Source organism: Acanthochromis polyacanthus, chromosome 7 (assembly GCF_021347895.1).
Source record: "Acanthochromis polyacanthus isolate Apoly-LR-REF ecotype Palm Island chromosome 7, KAUST_Apoly_ChrSc, whole genome shotgun sequence".
NCBI lineage: Eukaryota > Metazoa > Chordata > Actinopteri > Pomacentridae > Acanthochromis > Acanthochromis polyacanthus.
In genome coordinates, this window is record NC_067119.1 from 24,917,813 (window position 1) to 24,938,582 (window position 20,770).

Consider the following 20,770-nt stretch of genomic DNA (forward strand, 5'->3'; position numbering starts at 1 on the left):
CATTGAACAAATTTGTAAATTTAAAAACACAACTGTATTTAGTCTCTATTTTTATCCCAACAAAAATGGGCTTGTTTTTGTTTACTTTACCGATTTGTAAGGAAATTGTATGTTTTGACGTCAGTGACGTTTCATTATGCGCACGTAGTACTTTTTCCGGGTTACTGGTGTGGCTGGCATGGTTCTTGTATTTCTATACTCGCATAACGTGTGTAGCTAAAACGTCTAAATAAGATGAGTTCTCAGAAAGGTAATGTTTCTCGATCGCGACGCCAGAAGCATCAAAACACGACAGCCTACAAAAACGACAAGTACGGAGCGACAGTACAAGTGAAGGTGTGTGAATTTTAGTGTACTGTGTAGCTGTGCAGAGCTCGGCTTAGGGTCTTTAAAAAGTCTTAATTAAAGGTATATTACATGTTATAAAGTTAATATTTGTTAGTATGTGGAGAGAATAATATGGTTGACGGGTAAGGTTGAACAGTAATGCTGTAACGCTGTTAAAATAGTGTATGAAAATATAGTTAAAAAATGACTACGGAGTCCTGAAAGGGTCATGAGGGGGAACTTTTTAAGACCTTGCGTTCCCTCGCAATAACATTTACATTTTTTCTGAGTTGTGCATGTGTATCTGTATAACAGAGTCTATACAACAGACCTTCAACACTGATAATCTGGTGTGAATTTGGTCAAATATTTACAGCTTCATCTAATAACTGCAACAGCTCCATACATTAAGTCATTAACCCAAACTAAACTATCACTCAGCAGTGCTTAAAGATGATAATTCAAAGATGATGATACGACACTTCTCTTGGTACTTGTGCTTCACCAAGACACCAAAGCAAGCCACAGAAAACAATGATTGGAATATCACGAGGAATCCTCGGGTCCTGACTTATATGTATGTAACTTTGACATATACCACCAAGGACAATGCCCCTCACAGCACCACAGAAACTCCTTGGGAACCTCTCGAGAAACATGTCAGAGAACCCAAGGCATTAATCCAGCCTCCAGATTCTCTAGATCTCCATTTATTAAGCATGTATAGAATGCACCAGAACAAAATTGATCAGCGTAGGCCTCACCCTGCAACCCATAGCCCTCAAACAGTACACTGCTATGTCCCACATTACAAGCTTTTGATAGGCTGAGGCCATGTTACGACAATATTGCTATAACATTTCTACTGTGTCTCTGCTTATGTGATCTTAATTCTAGAGAGCAAATGCAAAGATCCACGATGGGCTTTGTCAACATTGTAAGGATGTTCTTGAGTGGAAAGTCAAGTACAACAAATACAAGCCGCTGACACAACCCAAAAAATGGTAAGAACACTTAAGTCCTGAAGACATTTATTTCAATACAGAAATATATCTTAACAGCTGCAGCTGCTCATGACTTTACACCTCCTAGATAGTCTGAACTGTTACAGTAAATGAAGTTAGTAATTATTACAGAAGTGATCAACAAATAATTGACAAAGCAAGAGAGTGAACTTGGACATTGTTTATTGTTAGCTAATCAGTGTATTCATTGATGAACCCTTGGAAGTTAAAGGCTCACACCAGCTAAGAGCTGCTTCTTTTCCCCTCATCATTACTTTGACGCACAGAGAGGTAGACTTTGATCAAAAGAATTTACTGAATATTCAGTCAAGGCTGTTTAGATGAGATAAGATTTATTCGCCAAACTAACTCACCAGCTAAATGCAGAACCGGCCAACAGCATAAAGCTCTGGGAGGATCCACAGGTCAACTAGCACTGAGAATTATCGGCTGCTAGTATGAAAAAACTCAACTGTATCAGTTGAGTTCAGAGATACAATAGTGAGACTTGTACAGTCTTTGCAGGTGTGTTGTGTATGTGCAGGAAAGTGTTGTGATTGATTTCACTGGGAAAACTGATGACATTTGTGTGTACATGTTTTCTTTTTACAGTGTCAAATGCTCTCAAAAGACAGTGAAAGATGCTTATCACATCATTTGTAAGCCCTGTTCTCTTCAGCTTGACATCTGCTGCAAGTGTGGCAAGAAAGAGGACATTGTTGTTCCGTAAGTGTAGAAGTCATCTTAAATTCTGCTTACTCTTTAAATCTGTCTACCTTTAATGTACCCAATTTTATTGCACCATAACTTCCTAATTCTTTTTATGAGGATAATCTGTCCATTTTTCATCACAAACAAGCAAATACAAGTCTGCCACCTAGTGGATAACAATTTACATTACCACTGATACTCATTGACTGCATTTTTGCTTCAGTCTGAACATATTTAATTGGTTGTTGCTAGAGATACGGACCCATACCCGTAGTCTGTGGACTACGGATACGGCACTTGCCATTTGCCAATCAGATACGCGAGATCTGGACACGTGACTCCCGGTAGACGCTAGCGGTACGGACCCGTAGCATCGGTACTACAGGTACAGACCCTAAACCTAACCCTAACACTAACCCTAACCTTAACCTTTGCTTACCTTTCAACAGTTTGCAGTGGTTAGCAGCTTCTTGACTCGCGAGACTCACGTACGGGTCCGTATCTGTCTGGCAAATGGAAAGTGCCGTATCCGTAGCCCACAGGCTACGGGTACAGGTCCGTATCTGTAGACACTACCTATTTAATTTGTGGCCCTTACAATTTTTTTGCGTTCCACATTTTTAGAGTCACTGTATTCCAAAGTGTCATTCTATTTATTTATTTCTGCATTCAAAGCAATACTCACGGATTAATTTTCTTTGCTGTTGTAAAAGAACAAGTAAAACAAAAGCAGCTATAAACATTTTTTTTCCTCACTGTGTAGGGTAAACTCACATCTGGACAAAAAGGAGCAGGAAGAAGATGAACAAGAGATGAGCAAGAGAGTTTGTAGACGAAGAAAGAAAGACGCGGATGACTTGGACAGTGATGATGATTTTGGTGACCTTGACGATGAGGAAGATGAAGACTTTGACAGTGACTCAGGACCACAGAAGTCTCAGAGCAAACCTGCTGAGCTCCCAGATGTGTCCCTAGTTAATGTTAAAGATTAAAGATAGTGAGAGTTTTTTATTAAAATGTGTACAAAATATGTTTTCTTGTCAAAGTTTATTATGAGAGCTGCTATGTGACGACTTTCAAATGTAAATTATATAATGCTGGTTTGAGGTGGAACCTGAAAGAACAATTAATGTCAACATCAGGAAAATTGAGTGGACGTTGTTTACCTAAAGAACCTTAAGTACTTTAAATTTACAAACATTTCCATACATGAATGATTTACGCTCACTGGCCACTTTATTAGGTACACCTTGCTAGGAAAAGATTGGACCCACTTTTGCCCTCAGAAAGTAGTCATGGTATACTTTCAACAAGGTGTTGGAAACAGTCCTCAGAGATTTCGGTCCGTATTGACATGATAGCATCACACAGGTGCTGCAGATTTGTCGGCTACACATCTATGATAGGGGCTGCACAGTGGATTGGTGGTTAGCACTTTCGCTTTGCAGCTGGAAGAACCCAGTTTGCATCCCAGCCTTCCTGGGATCTTTCTGCATGGAGTTTGCATGTTCCCCCTGTCCATGTGGGGGTTTTCTCCGGGTACTCCGGCTTCCTCCCACAGTCCAAAAATATGCTGAGGTTAACTGGTAATTCTAAATTGTCCATAGGTGTGAATGCAACTGTGATTGTCTGCATATGTAGCCCTGTGATAGATTGGTGCCCTGTCCAGGGTGTCCTCTGCCTTCGCCTTGAGTCATCTGGGATGGACTCCAGTTCCCTCACGATGAAGATTAAGCGGTGTATGGATAATGGGATAGATGGATGGATGCAGATCAATGATGCAAATCTCCCGTTACACCACATCCCAAAGGTGCTTTTATGAAATGAGATCTGGTGACTGTGGAGGCCATTGGAGTACAGTGAACTCTCATGTTCAGCATACCAGGTTGAGATGATTTGAGCTCTGTGACATGGTACATTATCATACTGGGAGTAGGCACCACAAGATGTCCACTGTGGTCACAAAGGGATGGACATGGTTAGAAACAATACTCAGGTAGGCTGTGGTGTTGATGCGATGCTCATTTGGTACTAAGAGTCCCAAAGTGTGGCAAGAAAATATCCTCTACACCATTACAGCACCACCAGCAGCCTGAACCGTTGATACGAGGCGGGATGGATCCCTGCTTTCATGTTGTTTATGCTAAATTCTGACCATCTGAATGTCGCAGCTGAAACGGAGACTCATCAGACCAGGTAACATTTTTCCGATCTTCTATTGTCCAATTTTGTTGAGCCTGTGTGAATTGTAGACTCAGTTTCCTGTTCTTAGTTGACAGGAAGTGGCACCCGGTGTGGTCTTCTGCTGCTGCATCTTCTTCAAGGTTGGACGTGTTGTGCGTTCAGAGATAGTATTCTGCATTCCTTGGTTGTAACGAGTGGTTATTTGAGTTAATGTTGCCTTTCTGTCATCTCCAATCAGTCTGCCCATTCTCCTCTGACCTCTCATATTAACAAGGTGTTGTCCACACAGCTGCCACTCATTGGATGTTTTCTCTTTTTTCGGACCATTCTCTATAAATCCTAGAGATGCTTGTGTGTAAAAATGCCAAAAGATCTTCAGATTTTGAGATACTCAGACCAGCCCGTCTGACACCAACACCCATGTCACGTTCGAAGTCACTTAAATCCCCCTTTTTTTCCATGCTGATACTCCATTTGAACTTCAGCAAGTTTTCTTGACCACGTCTACATGCCTAAATGCATTGAGTGATTGTCTGATTAGCTATTTGTGTTAACAAGTAACTGAACAGGTGTACCTCATAAAGTCAGTGTATATATTTAGCCTGTCATACACTCTTCTATTTTAGATTCATGCTCAGTTTCCAGTTTACCAGGTATATGTATCCTAAGCTGAGTCTAATACAGCAGCTGTACAAAGATGCAATGTCTCTAATATTTTGTTCATTTATGTTACAAAGTATTAGAAATAGAATTCAGCATTTTAAGAAAAAACAGACATTTTGTGACTAAGCAGCAACAACTCTAAGCATTTATGTTGTGCCTAATGAAGTTTTCAGATATTTAATATGTGTTGGAATACTAAACACTTCAGAACATCACTAACTTGGGCTTTTCCATAAACCCTCTACAACAAAAACACATAAGTTTGAAAAAACATTGAATTGCTTTCAACTACACAAACTTCAGAAACATATTAAAGCTAACTTATTCATAAATATCCAATTAACACATGTATAAAGGAGGTTATTCTAAACACCTGCATAATACATTTTGTAAATTTTGATGTTAAGTCAGCCGTAACTGCTGTAGCCTTTCAACATGTCATCATCTGTTAAAATCATTTCAATTGACAACTTATTTTGTTTCAAATTTCACAAAAAGTGCTGCACACCAAATGTAACCTATACAAATACACTTTTCTTATCATGTTTGTTGTACAGCTATGAGATATTTCTGTGTGGTGTTTGATAATTGGAAACCTTGTGGCGCATCTTTTCAAGAGAACATGATCTTCTTCGAATGAGAATAACTTGCCTTTTCGACTTGTTCTTGAATTTCCCGTCACTGTAACCTGAAGTTACATAGAAATGTTGCCTTGCATGCACACTGATGTCACCTCAAGAGGACGTGCATTGTGATTCATCATGTGGGGTTGATAAATTTAGAAAGAATGACGCAATACTTCTTCCTCAAGTGTCATTGTGGAAAATGCGTGGATTGATCATTAGCTCATAGGATCCCCTTTTTATTCTGTGCCACATGTCTTCTTATGGCTTTGTTCTGCTTACACACTCGTGACTGAAAGCTAAACATTCTTACCTGACGTTGACTGCACAGCCTCTTTCAACACCAAGGTTTATTGAACTTTGCTGAGACAAAACTTTGTCATTTTTCTTCCTGGAGTACAGCAGACTTAAGACAAGACATGACAGAAACAAAATGTTCCAAATTGTAGTGGTAAATGGAATCCCTCCTCCTATTGTTGAAGCAATAAAAATGATGTATTTTAACACTTCTGCGGTAGTCAAGACTCCTGAGTGCAACACAGATCTCCATAAACCCTGGAGTACCTCAAGGAGACCCTCTAGCACCTTTCCTCTTCATCATCAGCTTAGACTATGCACTGAGGAACGCAATCTTACCCTCCGATGGCCTGACCCTAAAGCGTCGTCAAAGTAGAAGATACCCTGAAGAAGTCCTCTCAGAACTTGCATTCGCAGATGACATCGCCCTCCTAGAAAACACTCTCAGTGAAGCAGAAGACTTTCTGCCTCGGGTAGAGCGAGAAACAAAACAGATTAGACTCTTCCCGAATGCTGGAAAGATGAAGTTCATGCATCTTAACCCAACATCTGAATGGACGCTGCATGCATGAGATTGGTCAGAATTCGAAGAAATTTATGATTTCCTAAATCTTGGAGGCTACGCCAACACAACACATGATATAGAAACAAAAACTGATGAAGCTTGGGGAGCTTTAAACTCTGTTAAAAATACGTGTATCTCCAGTTAAAAGGACAATCAAAATGAGAGTATTCAAGGCGTCAGTGGAAACCATCTTGCTCTGTGGATCTGACTCTAGGTCACTATCACAGACAATCTCAAGAAGAATTGATGAGACGCATACCAGAATGCTACGGATGGTACAAAGCATATCCTGGAAATCGCACCTCACCAACAAGTCGCTATATGACTCACATCCACGCTTGTCAACCATCATTAGGTAACGTAGACTAGCCCTGGCTGGACATGTGGTGAAACAATGAAGCAGCTGATCAAGTACTGTTATGGAAACCTGATACTGTCAGAAGGGTTGGCAGGCCTAGCACAACATTAAGCAAGAAGACACTGATCTAGAAGACAAAGAACTTTTGACTGCAATGCTGGATAGCGGGAGCTGGATGAGGAACTTTATTCATGTCACCAATTTCATTAGATGCAATTGACTGACTAAAACAAAACCCAGCTGGTTATGTTTTCTGTGTTAAAAAACATTTTATATAAACAATTAACTTCCACTCAGTTGTCAGTTGAGGACTTAACTGTCTTAGTAAATACAACATGGTTGCAATGAATTCTACCTTCATGAGGATTGCTTCTTTTGATGTTCTGCAATTTTGTGGTACACTGAAAGCACCACACCTTGCTGATGTGCAAACTTTCCATATGCAGCCATATATTGCTAAATTAAATATTGCATATCTGGCTTGTTAAGATTTTATTGGGTATAAGGAAAAAATATGAACCCCGTAAATATTAGTGAGAAAAATGGGTTTGTTTGTTTTTTTGTTATTGGCTAGCTGATTGGCACATAGAAACTACACATGCAACAAATGGTTGGAATATAAAGGGAAAGAAATTTGAGTTAATGAAGATACTAAAGCTATAGTCACTACACTAATGCCATGATATTACTCTAAAATTCTCTTCCATTGTTACCTTAAATGGTTATACATGAACCAAATACAAATATTTAACCTTTCAGTTTGCAAAATATTCTCCTTGTGATTACTAACACATTACCTGGATATTTTCCTCTTTTACATGCCCCATCAGAGTCCTGTAATTAGCAGAAACCACTTCATTGTTACATCTCTAATTTAGTAGCTGCTATCAAAACATGTTTTATGTGAAGGAACGTCTCAAACACTACGATAGCCTGGTGTTTGATTATTTAATTTACTAAACAGGGTGAACTCAAACAAATAAGAGGAACATGTCACCCACTAAGGATTAATCTCATACAGTTTTGGCCACACCCTTATGTGAATGGACACAGACCTACTACTGTCAGTCTTACAGGAGGAAATGTACAGAATGCTCTTTTTCAGAGTATCTATATTTAGATTGTTCCATCTGTGCCCTGAAGTGCACTTTGTTGAAGCGTAAAAATGCAACTGCAATAATTTAATGCAGATTATAGAACTCATGAGTCTGCCGAACCCTGAACTTATAGAAGTGATATGTTTTCTGAGGGTCATGAGATGTAAAGTTCACACCCGTCTCTGTTTCATGTCTGTGCATTTCCAAGCTGTAATATTTTCGCTTTCTTTACCAATCGCAGGTTGTCTGATAATGTAAGGGGCTCCTGTGCAATTTGCTTCTCACAAGTACATATTTATAAAAGTCAAGTCCATTTTATTGACTAAAATGTTAAGAAAATCATTTCGTTTTTGAGCTGACAGACTGTTTCTGGTCAGGGATTAAATATTGAAATGGAGTTTTTGAATCCAAAGACTCCAAAGCAACTTTGTTTGATTCAGATATCTTTGGTAATCCATAAAACTCTCGCAAGTAAAGTGATGTGGAATCTGTGGATTTTATTTTATCATGTTTGTCACTGGGTTGCACTGTGGTGTCACCTTCCAGCCAGAAGATCCCCGGTTCGCATCCCAGTCTGGGCCTGAGATCCTTATGCTTGGAGTATTCATGTTCTCCCTGTGCATGCGTGGATTTTCTCTTGGCACTCCATCTTCATCCCATAGTCTAAAAAACAGGTTAAAGTTAATTGATGATTCTACATTGTCCACAGGTGTGAATGTTACTTTGCTTGTTTTTCTTCATATGTAGCCCTATAATAGACTGGTAACCTGTCCAGAGAGTTTCCTGCCTTCGCCCTAGCCGGGATAACCTCCAGCCCCCCTCCACCCTAATAAGGATGAAGCGGTGTATAGATAACAGATAGATGAATGTTTATCATTGCATAAGGTAGCGTCTACAGATACGGACCCGTACCCGTAGCCTGTGGCCTACGGATACATGAATATTAATGAGCCGGCTGATGAACGCGCTTTGTGATTGGCTGGTAATCCGACGTACATAAATATTAATGAGCCGGTTTGGTAATCCCAGTGATGAAGGCGCTTCCGTGATTCGAGGTGAATCTGCGTGCCGAGCCTGTCATGTCAGTCATCTGCTGTTCTCTTTTCTATCATGCATAATGTCTTATGAATATCATTATCAGACTTTTTCACGGACAGCGATTTGGGGGTTGAAATCAGCACTACTATTAAAAATAGCAAAACTTTTTATTCACGTGACCCTGTTCTAATAAAGCACAAACAGCAAACAAAACAAATGGCAGAACTAACAGCCAGCAAACTACAAGTATTTTTTTACCTTCAAAAGTAGCGACAGACTATTACATATTAACAACCTAAACAAAACCCTGACGTATTTTCTACGTCTGTCAACACAGACACTGCACGTCAGTCACTTTAATTTTAGCGGACTCTGTTGAATGGCTAATTTACATCACCACAAACAAATCTCACAATATCACAGTAAATCGAGTTTGTGTTTTTTTTTAATTCATGCCGAATTAAAGAGCTGCTCCTCAGCATTCACGAGTGTTTGTTTCATATTCGACATCCTTAACTTTATCTTGTAAATTAGCGTCCGAAATTAAATGGGAACATTTGCAATGGAGTTCGTCAGCCGCTTCACCACTGAACGCGGTAAACTAATTAATAGGAACTGGACTTCAAACAATTTAGACACGGCGTCTAAAAGCGTAAAAACTGCAATGTCTAAAGTGTGAGAGGAGACGGTGTATTTTTGGTTAAATTATACAATGTTCGCCGTCAAAGTCATTCATATAAACTGCCTGTAATGTGCAGCAAATAGTAGTTAGCTGGCGCCAGCTCTTCAGTGACCTTAGCGGGTCCGTACCTCTAGTACAGATGCTACGGGTACGAGTCCGTACCCGTAGCATCAACCATTGCATAAATTCGTGCAAGAGAATTTGTCATCCAAGTGCAGTCTTCTGATTCTAATGTTATTTTCCAGGAAAAAGATGACTGAAGGTGCAGCACTAAAGTGACTGATTATCTGGAAGTACAGCTCATTGCGCAGGCCCGTCTCGAAACAAAACGTGCAAAGCGAGCCAGACTGGAAATGCCTCATACAGCTGACAGAGATACACTCCTGAGTTGATTCTATAGTCACAACGTTTCGACAATAAAACCCCACACACCCTTTCCTCTCATTGGCCTGCGGTCAGGTGGAGTCATGCGTTCTGGTAGGTGGTGTTTGGAGCTCCCTGTGGACAAAACTCCGGTGCGCTCCTGCTGCTGCTGCTGCTGCTGCAAGTATCTCACTGCTCGATTAGGACAGATCTGCTGAAGATATGGCAAACCCTGACAATGCCAGCGTCGCAACTGCGTACGTCTACAGGGGAACTTTAGTCCACTCGACCGAGCAAACGGCGCTGCAGGTCCTGGAAGATGCGCTCCTGGGAGTGGACACACACGGAAAGGTTGGTCAGACTCTTAACATATCACAAACATGTTTTAGTTTCATGTTCAGATATTAAGAAAAAAATCTTTATTTATCCATCCTTTGGTGTATACATTTGCCTGTAATTTGTATGTAATGAATGTCCAGCGGAGTATCTCTGTCTGGGTTTTGCGCATCAAGACAAAATGTGCCAACCTTACTTCAGAGTTAAAGACGCACGCTTTCCGAAGGATAAGGCATGAATCTGTTATATAATACCTTAATTGTGTCCTACGGTGAACTGTTGCTTAGCAACTTACACAGTTTGGCCCATACAGGTCCTTAGACACAAAACCTTAATTACATTCTCAAGTGGCCTCCTTAAGTAGTTTCACAATTAGTGAGATTGAAATTCATAGAACATCGTTAAACCAACCCCAGAAAAGTAGAATTTCAAAATACTGTATAACATTAAGGAAAATGACTTTGTGGAAATCAAGGTGGTTATAAATGAAGTGGGTTGTGGCAAGAAGTTTCCATCAGCAGCATCATGAACCCATCAGTGGTGCTGCACACAGAATCTGACATGGGACATCTTTGTCTTGTTGATGGATACATAAGTTAAATCATAATAATATACTGTAGTTTTCTCGTTTTTCTGTTTCCTGTCTTTTGTCTTCTCAAATCTGTAGACCAGAGGACAAAAAACAGCCTCATACAGTTAACATATATATGCTTACTTTATGATATATGCAAAACACTTTATTGTAATCACATTTTATTTCAATAACTCTAAGCTGATTTCCATTTTACCGTCAGATTTCCTTCATTGGTGAAGGCAAGAAGTTAGAAGCACTGTCCCAGGTCTTTGAATTCAGCCCATCTCAAGTCATACAACTCACAGAACAGTAAGTGGAATATGAAATAAACTACTGAATATGTGAAACTGTTTGATAGTGGTTACAGGACTCGACACGGAATGACTTCAGCAAGTCAGAGAGTAACACTGGTGTGTCATTTCATTAGATGGAATTGTTTTTTGTTTTTGTTTTTTTTTGTGGCTGGGTTAAAAAAGTTACTCAACCTTATGACACCACGGTAGCTATGGGCCAGAGTGTGCTGGGTTGATTTCACCAAAATGCTTGTGTTGAGCTATTCAATTCACCCAACATATGGCTGTAATTAGCTCTCTTAGTGATTTCAATATTTAAAATCACCAATTTGGCAGGTTAATTCCTGTCTCAGTCCTGTTTTTAATCAAATAATATTAACCTACCATAAAATCCTGCCTGCCTTGTGGAAAACCTTCCAACCCTTTTGAACAAGTGTAAGCAATGTGTTCACAGTGTCCCAAACACCCAGCTTTATCAACTTAGCTATGCGTTACAGAAACAGCCCAGCACTGTTTTTTGAATGAACATACGTGTAAACAACTTTTATGACTTGCTGCACTGCAGTGAGTTCCTAATGCCAGGACTGGTAGATACCCACATCCATGCATGCCAGTACAGCTACGCCGGCACAGCGCTGGACCTTCCTTTGCTGCAGTGGCTCAATACCTACACCTTTCCTGTGGAGTCACGCTTCAAGGACTTGGAGTTTGCACGCAGAGTCTACACTCACGTAGTGGTGAGTTTGCCCGCATCACGAAACAAGCGGCAGTCAGAATGTGCTCAGTTGCTTTGGATCTTTGTGAGTTTGTGAGTGAGACACAGCAGGCAGCGAACCAAAACTGAAAGCACTCTGAGTACAGCAGTAACAATGTTTATGATGTTGTAAATGGCATCATAATTTGCACAACTCTCTATTGTGACACATCCTATAATTTGAGAAGCATGTGAACAGATCAGATGATTAATGTCTAGGAAAGTGAAGGTATGTTTGAGTGTCATCTTAATCTGTAATATGACTCCATGTGCTTTACAGAGAAGGACGCTGACAAACGGAACAACCACTGCATGTTACTTTGCTAGCATACATACAGATGCCACCCTGTTGTTGGGCCAGATTGCAAGTAAGATGTCCTGCACTCAAACACACACAGTTTGACCTGAAGCTTTATGGTTAAACACTGGCACTCTACAGTGTTTTCTACGTGAGATTAGAAGCTGAAGTGTGTCATTTTGTGAGATAAAGTCAAATGCTGATAATCTTATGTGCTTCTTAATGTTAGTTGTAGTTGTAAAATCCAGCCTGCAATTTGTAATAATCACCAGAGCAGCAGGTCTTTGTAGAAACGACTGAAGGCTGTGCTTCCAATGACAAATGCAGAGACGGTTACTCAAATAAAAAAAAAAACTGAAGAAGATGCTAGTCATTTACGTTTACTTTCACACGTTATACATCCACTCAGCTCTTTTCTTAACTCTGTAAAACATAATTGGCCTTCACCTTTATGCCTTGTCGCTATTATCTTGGTGTCATAGTACACAACACTGAACACTCAGTCACTTAAATGTTTGATGAGAGCACCATATTAAACTGGCTTGGACGGCTTCACACAGTCATTTTTGTGTAACCAAATCATTGCACTTTGTCCTGTTCTGAGCAGACAATCCTTTTTGAAAGAGAAACTGTTTAACTCAAGCACGTCTGTGTATGCCTGTGTGCGTGCGTGCACATTCGTGTTTGAGTATTTCCATCACATATATTTAAAATTCATGCTTCCTTTCTTCACATATGTATGATGAATTGATCAGTTAACTTAGATGCATAAAGATGTATAGGCAATATATGCAAAATCCAAAGTGCTATATTTATTCAGGTAAGAATCTTGTTAGGTCCAAAGTTCAAGGCAAGGTTTGAGGGGAATCTGACATAAACACACACACACCCTCTCCCAACCACACGCCATTGGTACGGTCAACTTTTCAATAAAACCCTTTTCAAACACGGGATACGTAACATTCCAGGCCTTATCAGTCTTAAAGTGACAGCTTTCTGTCATTTTGTCTTCCTCGCAGGTTAATTGACACCACAATTGATGGATAGAGTCACTTTATGGACACGATGTTTGTCAGTCATGAGTTTTGACATAACATTAAATCGTGTATAATAATTTTGTAATACAATAAAAACACAAGACTAAATCGAAACAAACAGAAAATTTATCAAACAGCAGCCAATTTTTATAGTTCCCTAATCACTGAAAATTTCATGTGTGATGATAATCTAATAGCTGCTTTACAAACGGTAAAATAAAATAATCCTGATAGCCAGATCAAGCTCAGGACTCAACCTGAGAATGACTGACTGGTAACAAGTGATTTACCTGTAACTTCTAAACTAGAACTTCATGTGCAACAGCTCATGCGTTGAGTAAAAAATTCTTTCCTAAATCACGCTAAACTTGTGGTTGTTTTGCTTGTCTGTCTGGTTACATGACAGGTTAGTGTTCAGGCTTTTGATGTGACAGACAAGTGTATGTGACAAGTACTAGGTGGCTTAACTTTTACTGAAACCCTGAGGCAGACGTGTTCAGTCCTGAAAAGGGCTTATAGACTGCCTGTCAAATGTTTGGACACGCTTTCTCATTCAGTGTTTTTTTTTTAAATTATTTTATACATTTTGCATTAATACTGAAGACATCAAAACTCTAAAAGAATATATAGAATTACCTTGAAAACAAAAAAAAAAAGTTTTAATCTTCAGTACTAATCTACAATGTAGAAATTAATCTAAAAAAAAGCATTGAATGAGAAGGTGTGGCCAAACTTTTGACTGGTAGCGCAAATAAACAAATCTAAAGATTAGCATGTCACCTCATAGTGGGTTTTAGTTATTTTAGCCAGCTGACCTTTTTCACAGCAGACACTGTGTTATCACGACAGGAAACAAATTTAGTCAGCAAGTGCTCAGTTCTGTGAAGTATATCAGTAGAGAAACACATCCGTGCAGCTTACATTCATAATATTCAGCTTTTCCACAACACATTAGCAGGAGTTGACAGTTTACTCGTTGCTTCCAGCTGTTTGTAGAAGTCTTTCTTATGAGTTCATTAAATACCTGCAGCCTCAAAAAACAGCAAGATGCATATGAGCATCTCCAAATAGAGGGAGCTGTGCGCATTTATGCATGTTAAACTGTGAAATGAGTCGACTTATTTAGTAGCAGCACCAATGAACAAGTTCACCTTGATGGATTGCAGTTGGGGCTGTTTGTTATCAAGTACACCTGATCATTTCCTCCTATGACAAACCGAAACGTCTCCTGTGAACAGGTCTACTACACCTCTAACCAGACTGATAATGAGGATGATAAAAGTGTATTTTTAGCCAACCTAACAGGCAAAGATAAATGCCAGCATGATGGTAAAAAAAAAAAACACAGACTGGTCATGTCTATCCAGTCCTGAGGATAATTAGCTAAACTAAGTCAAATCACCCAAGTGGTGGATGTTAAACACTCTCATGTCCATGAATGAAAAATTGTGCTGTAAATAATGATGGTGGGGAAAGAATCCACGGTGGTTGTGTTGCAGTGAATCACTATTTCTTTCACGTCTTTGCTGTGGATTCATGCCAACAACAGAAATGTTCCACTGGGACATTTTCACAAAACAGTAAAACAGGTGTCTTATTTAATGCTAGCTAGAAAATGTCATAATTCCTGTTCCAAATTCTGCTTATAGCTCCAACTTTGATGTTAATTTTCATACTCAGTCGTCCGTTTTCTTTCTTTCTTTTATGCAGATGACTTTGGACAGCGTGCCTTGGTGGGTAAGGTGTGTATGGACAGGAACGATTCTGTAGAACATTACAGAGAGAGCATTCAGGAGTCCCATGATGAAACCTGCCGGTGGGTATCAGCTGGTTAAGACAGCTTATTTCAGATCTAGTGTGTTGAGACGTGTTAATGCATGTGCAGACTGTAGCTATACAGTGATACAGTAAAACAACATTAAAAACCACAGTATTTCAAACAGCATCAAATAGAGCAAAATGCATAATTGTGCCCTTTTAACACTTTTAACATTACAAATAGATTAGTAAGCTGTGTAATGCTTCAAGTCCTAAATGAATTAAGAATTGCTGTTTTTTTCCCTCAAGGTTCATTAAAGAGTTCTTAAACAAGAAGGTAAGACTCTAATAATACAACAAACAGAACATTAAACTTATGCAACAGAATAGTTAATGCCTCTGTGCTGTTGCTGTTAAGGTTTTTTAATTGTCTCTTTCTCCCTGTGTCTACTGTTTCTTTGTGTTTTAGTACCCTCTTGCGAAGCCGGTGGTGACTCCCCGTTTCGCTCCGTCCTGCTCAAGAGAACTGCTAGAACAGCTGGGGGAAATTGCTAAGAATAACAACCTGCACATTCAGGTGAGTTCACCGTGGCAACCAAATCATGCACCACAGGTGACTTTTTCCACAGAGACAAATTAATGTTGGACCTGTGAGATTTTTTAACTGTGAAAAAAAAAAAACACGCATGAAAATATTGAGGGACAGCTTTTGTCATTAATTATCCAGGACTGCCTAAAAGCTACAGCTTCTGTCAAAGATTCTCTTAAATTACCAAGCTAATCTCTGACGTTTGTGTCTTTTGTTTCTAGAGCCATATCAGTGAAAACAAGGAGGAGATCCAGCTTGTTAAGGAGCTGTTTCCAGAATCGGAGTCTTACACAGATGTCTATCACAAATATAACCTTCTCACTGACAAGGTGAGTGGAAAATCACATCCCTGCCTTCACAAAAGCACACATTTATGTATAAAAATATGGAAACCAATATAAATGTTGTCAACAACTGATATTGTTCATGATGGGGATGGTTCACAGACAGTGATGGCCCATGGCTGCCACCTCAGTGATAAGGAGCTGGCTGTGTTCAGAGAGACAGGAGCCTCCTTGTCCCACTGTCCCAGCTCCAACTTTTCGTAAGTCTCTGACAGTTTCTTAGAAATATATGTGATCAAAGGCCATTTAGGTTTATATTATGCAGATCATAAGATCAGAACACAACAGTATGATAAATAATTGTAAATGATTGATCATAACGATAAGCAACATGTGACACTTTATGGATCCATGAAATGTAATTTCAATTTCATTATCAGTATATCAGTATAAAGGTATTTGAATTTACGAGAAACGCCAACAGAATACTGTAAACAGTCCTGAATTCCCTGAATTATATAATAATAAACTGTACAGTCATGTTCATCATCTTTCTCTCTGTCTGTCCAGGCTGTGCAGTGGAGTGTTAAACGTCCGCAACGTCCTGAAACACAATGTGAAACTTGGGCTGGGAACAGGTGTGTTGCCCTTTTTGCCCTTACAGAAGCTAGCTGCCACTAAGTTAGTCATTTTAGCTCATGACCAGGTGATTACTGCAAATCAGAAGCAATTCCAAATTTCAGTCCTCAAAAATGTGAACATTTGAAATGCCTGTTTTTCAGCTCAACAATTTCTGTTTGTGAATGCTCATGTTTGTGTCTGTACTGTTTTCATCTGAGCCTGTCTGTCTGTGTTTGTGGTGCTGCTCCAGACGTGGCGGGAGGCTATTCTTCCTCGATGCTTGATGCTGTGAGGAGAACTTTAGATGCATCCAAAGTCTTGACCATCCAGGACCCGACACACAAAACACTCACCTTTGAGGAGGTGTTCAGACTGGCCACACTGGGAGGCAGCCAAGGTGAGACACAAAACCAGCTGTCACTCAGAAACAGCTGCATTACATTGAAAACATCCAAAATGTTTAGTCCATTTGCAGTCATATTCTCCACCAGCAGCCAGAGTGTCTTTATTCACTCTCCGTGTTAGAGTGCTGCAGCAGAAATGCCTGATTCAGTACGCACACTGTGGCTATGAGATAGTGTTAATGGTGACTGATTGCAATTTTATGGGACAGTAGGGAACACAACAGCTTCTTTTATGATTGGTTTTGTCTGTAGCCTTGTCGCTGGATGACCAAACTGGGAACTTTGAAGTGGGCAAAGACTTTGATGCCCTGAGGGTGAATGTAGCAGCTCCTGGTGGACCCATCGACCTGATCGATAGAGAGGAACCAAAGGTTGGTAGTGTGTCGATCTATTCAGACACCAATAAAAACATAAATTCCAGTTATAGTCTAACACTAATTTATCATCATTTGACTTTCAGATTCTTTTGGAAAAGTTCTTGAACTTGGGTAAGTTTCACTTTCATTTCATTTTTCTAAACAGTTCAAACTCTAATCGACATTCACTTCATGTTTGCTTCTCTTAATTGGTCTTTGGCAGGTGATGATCGGAACATAGTGGAAGTGTTTGTAGCTGGAAAGAAGGTGGTGCCATTCACAGAGCCAAATGCAGAGTAAACTGTCTGCTCCTTGTCATACCTTCACCTCCCTCAAAGCCCAAAATACTCATGTATCTGAAAGATGATATCTACTGTATGTAGCACAAGCAGTGGCGGCTGGCCAGTAGAGGGCACTCGCAGTGGCTGGTTTAAAAGGTTGTACAACAAAATAGTAAGTTAAGGGTACCTTCATTTTTGTCCAGGCCTGTTTCATATTCATACAAAGTAATCTTCAACAGAAGAGTACTGTCTGTCTGTATACACACACACACACACACACACACACACACACACACACACACACACACACACACACACACACACACACACATTTATTCCCTTGACCAGATTTTTCTTTGTATAAAGTTGACTTTAGCACATCATCCAGCAATGTATTGCACTAAGTAATGTTTGGATAGTTGTTCACTGAAATGTTGAAATCATCAAAATTGTTGCAGATTGTATTTTTCTTTGTCTGCTAATTGAAAAATCACTTAATTGTTGCAGTTCTGATCAGTTAGTAACATTTAGCTTTATCACAAATTACTATACAGTATTTTTCTGTTCTAGAATTAATGTCTTAATATACTTAGCACTTAACATAATACTTGAGTCGTCAATTCAACACTAATGCACTGTTTCATGTGCTCAGCTGTATATATAATTTATTGCCAAAATTGTGGTTACGCAATATGTTGTGCATGTCTTGTGCAAAAATGCCTCAAGTTATTAATATTGGCATTAAATAATGATTATTTCACAGAGCACTGATATCCTGCCGTTTCTGTTCAGTTGTATCGGGATGGTTACTGAAACTGACTTGATATGGCACAGCCCCACCTAGAATATTTTTCACCAGCCGCCGCTGAGCACAAGATTAACCAGCTGAAAAGGCCTGTGGTTGCATGGACTGCACTGTTGCACAACTGCAGATAAATAAATAGGAAATGAAATGAATGAACAGGACAGATGATGCAGCTCAGTGAGGGTCACATCATACAAGACTGAGGTCAGCTGAACTTGAATTAACTTTGGTCCGTGTGTCTTTTTAAAGTTAAAAGCCACTTTGATTTATAATATTAGGATAATATGGATGTTAAAAAGGGAATTTAGGATGAACTAAGTGTGGTGAACTTTGCATTTTTTTAATTTCATTAGCACTTGATGATTAACAAGCAGATTTTTGTTTTTATCCAAGTTTTGTTCTGGCTCAGACCTTTTAAAATTTACTTGAGCCTCTCAAAAAGAAACAAACACTGATGTTGGCAGCCTTTACAATGTGTTCAATACAGCATGTTTTCCATTGCATAATGACATGAAAGTTAAGTAACATAAACGTAGGACTTGGTGCTGGTGATGTAAAGCTGTTCAGTGTATTTGCAGTGCCTGACCTGATTATTTGCAGTGGCTTGACGGTCACATTTTCCTGCTTGCGTAGCAGGAAAATGTGACCCAAAGTCTGGAACTGACTTGACTTCTAATCGTTCAGTTTTTCACTGTACACTCCATCCTAGTTCAAGTGTTAAAAATGGCACAGACACATGATTCTGTAGCATTCTCCTCCTGACTGCAGTAGTTTTGTAGAGTACAGTCTGCTGTTCAGTGCAGTAAACAACACAAACTGTTTCAGCAGGAGGACATTATGTATCATATGAAATGAGAAATGTTTTAACCTTCATTAGTACTGACACTTGCTCGATTTCCCTCAAATTCCACATTCTGATTTGACTCAGTGAAAAGCCACTTTGGCCCCTTATTGTGAGAATCAGTTTGTTCTATCAATTACAGTTCTAATGTGTGTTATGTTGCCTTTACAAACTCTCTTTTAATTGTGTGAAAATGAAGGATATGTAGCTGAATGTGTGTTTGCTTTGATGAATAATGTTTAGGACATCTTTACTTTTGTACTGAAAACATGGAAAATTTGTATTAGTATATTTTAACAACAGACATGTCTATTTTAAAGTCTTGGTCTTTGTACTATTTGATATATTGCAGCATGGTAGACTGAAATAAAGAATACCACCAAGCCTGTTTTATGCTATTTATCTCCCATCTGATCTGTGATAGTAACACATGATGTTTTGAAGAGATGTGGAGGAACTAAATGCTCTCTGACCCTTACATTCTGCAAACACTCCAGTTTACAGCTCCTTTAATGGACAGTCTTAACCATCTGGGCCAGACAGCTCAGATCACAGAATAGAGACATGAAGTTCTGCTTTAAATAGACGATTATAGATTCAGCATTGAGGTGAAGAGCCTCTAAAGGGAGACACTGGTCTTCACATACATACATGTCTCTGTTCAGACGACCAGTAGATGAGGTGTAGGCTAAAAAGGTGTTGATTTGTACCCTCAATGAACCTGCAATAAAACATGACAACCAACTAAATCACAGGTTGAATGAGGTCAGCCCCTTCTGATAAACAGAGGAGAAAGATCCTCAAAACCTCTCAGTCGTATTAAATACAGAGAATGACTGGCATCAGAATATCTCAATACTAACTGATAACACTGTTTAAAAGATTAAAAACTGTTATCTTGGCTTTCAGTTAGAACACTAAAAGCGCCCATCTTAGAACACACACATACATGTCTGGTAGCTTTTACATAGTGTTGAGGTGAGCAGTGATTTAACAGTGAGTTATGCTCATTTTCTTTGATATGCAAAATACGAAGAAACTATCCTATGGTGGATTTTTGAAAAATATAATTTTATGTTTGAGATTAAAACAGTAAATGTTGCATTTCATGTCACATTCTGGGTGCATGAGGTGGTTTGGTGTTTCTGCTTTAAACACACAACAGTTCATTGACCTTGTTATGTAGCTAAACCTATCCTCTGTGGTAACTGAATCTGTTATTTTTTGTGTTTTTGTTTTGATTAAAACCTAAAACCATCAGACTGGCTGGTTACCTTTAGATCTAAGTGTGTGGTGAGAGAATATTGAATTTTCATTTAATTCAAGCACGCTTCAGGAATCACTATTTATTTCGGCTTTGAATGTTTTTGTCTTGTGTATTTTACTTGATCCACTAGTGCTTGTGAGTTCAAAAAAGCTTCAATCTTACAAAACCACCTGTTAACTTGTAAGTGAACGTTTCTGAAACTGCTTATTGACCTTGAACGCAGCTTGAATGCAAAAAAAATAATTATTTTTTCCCTCAGTACAGTCTTTCAGGTAGACATGACCTCTCAGACTCCGAACCACAGCCTCACCAATAAAACTGTCAGTTTGTATGGATTTGTTGTTAGTATTTGCTTCAGTA

General features: G+C 39.2%; 2 protein-coding genes across 2 annotated transcripts; both read left to right on the forward strand.

The window, feature by feature from the left end:
* The first annotated feature begins 134 nt into the window (after nt 1-134).
* Nucleotides 135-3,072, forward strand: c7h9orf85 (chromosome 7 C9orf85 homolog). The gene is made up of 4 exons (XM_022200836.2): nt 135-336; nt 1,225-1,331; nt 1,944-2,057; nt 2,806-3,072. The coding sequence occupies exons 1-4, from the start codon at nt 235-237 to the stop codon at nt 3,032-3,034; spliced, it is 552 nt and encodes a 183-aa protein (XP_022056528.2). The 5' UTR covers nt 135-234; the 3' UTR covers nt 3,035-3,072.
* Nucleotides 3,073-9,938: 6,866 nt separating this feature from the next.
* On the forward strand, nt 9,939-19,526 carry gda (guanine deaminase). The gene is made up of 14 exons (XM_022200853.2): nt 9,939-10,263; nt 11,043-11,131; nt 11,681-11,852; nt 12,150-12,237; nt 14,915-15,020; nt 15,272-15,299; nt 15,432-15,539; nt 15,773-15,880; nt 15,998-16,095; nt 16,406-16,473; nt 16,707-16,853; nt 17,113-17,231; nt 17,321-17,348; nt 17,440-19,526. Exons 1-14 carry the CDS (start codon nt 10,135-10,137, stop codon nt 17,514-17,516), a joined length of 1,365 nt encoding a protein of 454 aa, XP_022056545.1. The 5' UTR covers nt 9,939-10,134; the 3' UTR covers nt 17,517-19,526.
* The last annotated feature ends 1,244 nt before the right edge of the window (nt 19,527-20,770 follow it).